The sequence below is a fragment of the Ipomoea nil genome, unplaced genomic scaffold (assembly GCF_001879475.1).
Source record: "Ipomoea nil cultivar Tokyo-kokei standard unplaced genomic scaffold, Asagao_1.1 scaffold1075, whole genome shotgun sequence".
In the NCBI taxonomy this organism is placed as follows: Eukaryota; Viridiplantae; Streptophyta; class Magnoliopsida; order Solanales; family Convolvulaceae; genus Ipomoea; species Ipomoea nil.
In genome coordinates this window covers 109,148-110,724 of record NW_017617503.1, presented here as the reverse complement: position 1 = coordinate 110,724, position 1,577 = coordinate 109,148, and the positions used below count along the sequence as shown (strand labels likewise).

The 1,577-nt window shown below is 39.4% G+C and overlaps 1 protein-coding gene across 1 annotated transcript; it reads left to right on the top strand.

Moving 5' to 3' along the window:
* Positions 1 to 485: 485 nt before the first annotated feature.
* LOC109182987 (auxin-induced protein 6B-like) lies at positions 486 to 1,377 on the top strand. Its single transcript, XM_019333203.1, has 2 exons — positions 486 to 1,116; positions 1,211 to 1,377. The coding sequence occupies exon 1, from the start codon at positions 591 to 593 to the stop codon at positions 1,053 to 1,055; it is 465 nt and encodes a 154-aa protein (XP_019188748.1). The 5' UTR covers positions 486 to 590; the 3' UTR covers positions 1,056 to 1,116; positions 1,211 to 1,377.
* The last annotated feature ends 200 nt before the right edge of the window (positions 1,378 to 1,577 follow it).

Genomic DNA, 1,577 nt, shown 5'->3' with positions numbered 1-1,577 from the left:
AAATCTCCAACTCCTCCACGACCAAAAGCCCTAATATCTTAATTTATCATTTTATGTCGTTTCACACTTATCAGTTAATTCGACAATTAATTATATTATATCAAACATTTTAATTTTAATTATTTAGCTTATTAGCTACTCGCTTTTCAGCTAGGCGTGCCAAACAGGGTCTTTGTCAAAATTGTGAATAATATTATTATATTATTTTATATTATATTATAAGTGTGGGTTGAAATTATAAGAATAAAAAAAAAGTGAATTACAAATTACAAATATAATAATATGATAACATAATTCATTTTTTAGAGTGAAAAAGGATTAAGAAATAAAGAAAGAGTTATTGGCATTTTCCTAGTCAAAAGAAAAAGTTAATATTTTCCTATCCTAGTAAGGAAATTGGTCTCTCTTTCACTCCAGTTTGCCCTTTCAGGAATTAACGGGTGTAGGGACGTGGGCCCAGGGAATGTGGGCCAATTATTCGCATCTCAACTATAAGTCTATACTTCACTCTCCTCTCTGTCTCTCTCTCTCTCTCTCTCTCTCTCTCTCACTTTGAATTGAAATTTGTAAAAGCAGATTCCTCTGGGTCAATGGCGATCAACCGGAGCAACATGATAGCTCGAATCGTACGGCTGAAACAAGTGGTGAAGCGGTGGAGGAACAAGTCCGTGAAGGGCGTCCTATCGTCTCCGGGATCCGAGGAGTCCGCCGCCGGCCGGAATCGTCGCATCCGGTCGGGTTCCCTGGCCGTGTACGTCGGCCACGAACGGCGTCGTTTCGTGATCCCGACCCGGTTCCTCAACCTCCCCGCCTTCATCTCGCTCCTTGAGAAGGCGGAGGAGGAGTTCGGGTTCCAGAGCGCCGGCGGGCTGGTGTTGCCGTGTGAACCGGGTTTTTTTCAAGGAATGCTGAGGCTGCTCCAGAGAGACGAGAACCGGTTCGGGCGAATGGATTTGGATGAGATCTTGAAGATGATATCTGAACCGTTGGATCATTCCTGTAGAGAGGCGGCTTCCCTTGTCATTTCTCCCCTGCTACAGAAGACCCGTGTTTGACCTTCTCTCTAACAGTTAGCAATGCCCGGTTCATGTTCGGCCGGCCGGTTTAGCGTCTAGGGTAATTTTTACCATCCTTGAACGCAGATTTCAAATCAATGTATTCTGCTGGGTTCTAAAGAGATGTGGTTAATTTTTTTTTGTCTTTTTTACAGTGGTGCTTATTTTTAGGTATTCTAACCCACTGTAAAAAGGTTAATCCTTTTCTTTTTTATGGGATGAAAATTGAAATTGACTCCTTAGAGTTTGGTATTGTAACAAAGTTTGATGATGATGATATTGTTGATTTCTGGTTTAATTTTGAGATCTCTTTTGTCTGTGAGATGATTATTTGAGAATCTTTGTTAATTAAATATTATTTAAGAATTTATATTCTCTGGTGATTCGAGAAGGATCCGTCCATTTTGAATATAATCTCATATTATTGCTGCTCAGATTCGAATCTTGGTCTTTTATCTCAAATATTACCTACTGAAATGCTTATAAGAGGATTGATGTTTTTTCACTTTTTCAAATTTTAAT

Coding starts and splice junctions, on each gene's coding strand:
- LOC109182987 (XM_019333203.1), top strand. CDS start 591: ATGGCGATCAACCGGAGCAACATGATAGCTCGAATCGTACGGCTGAAA.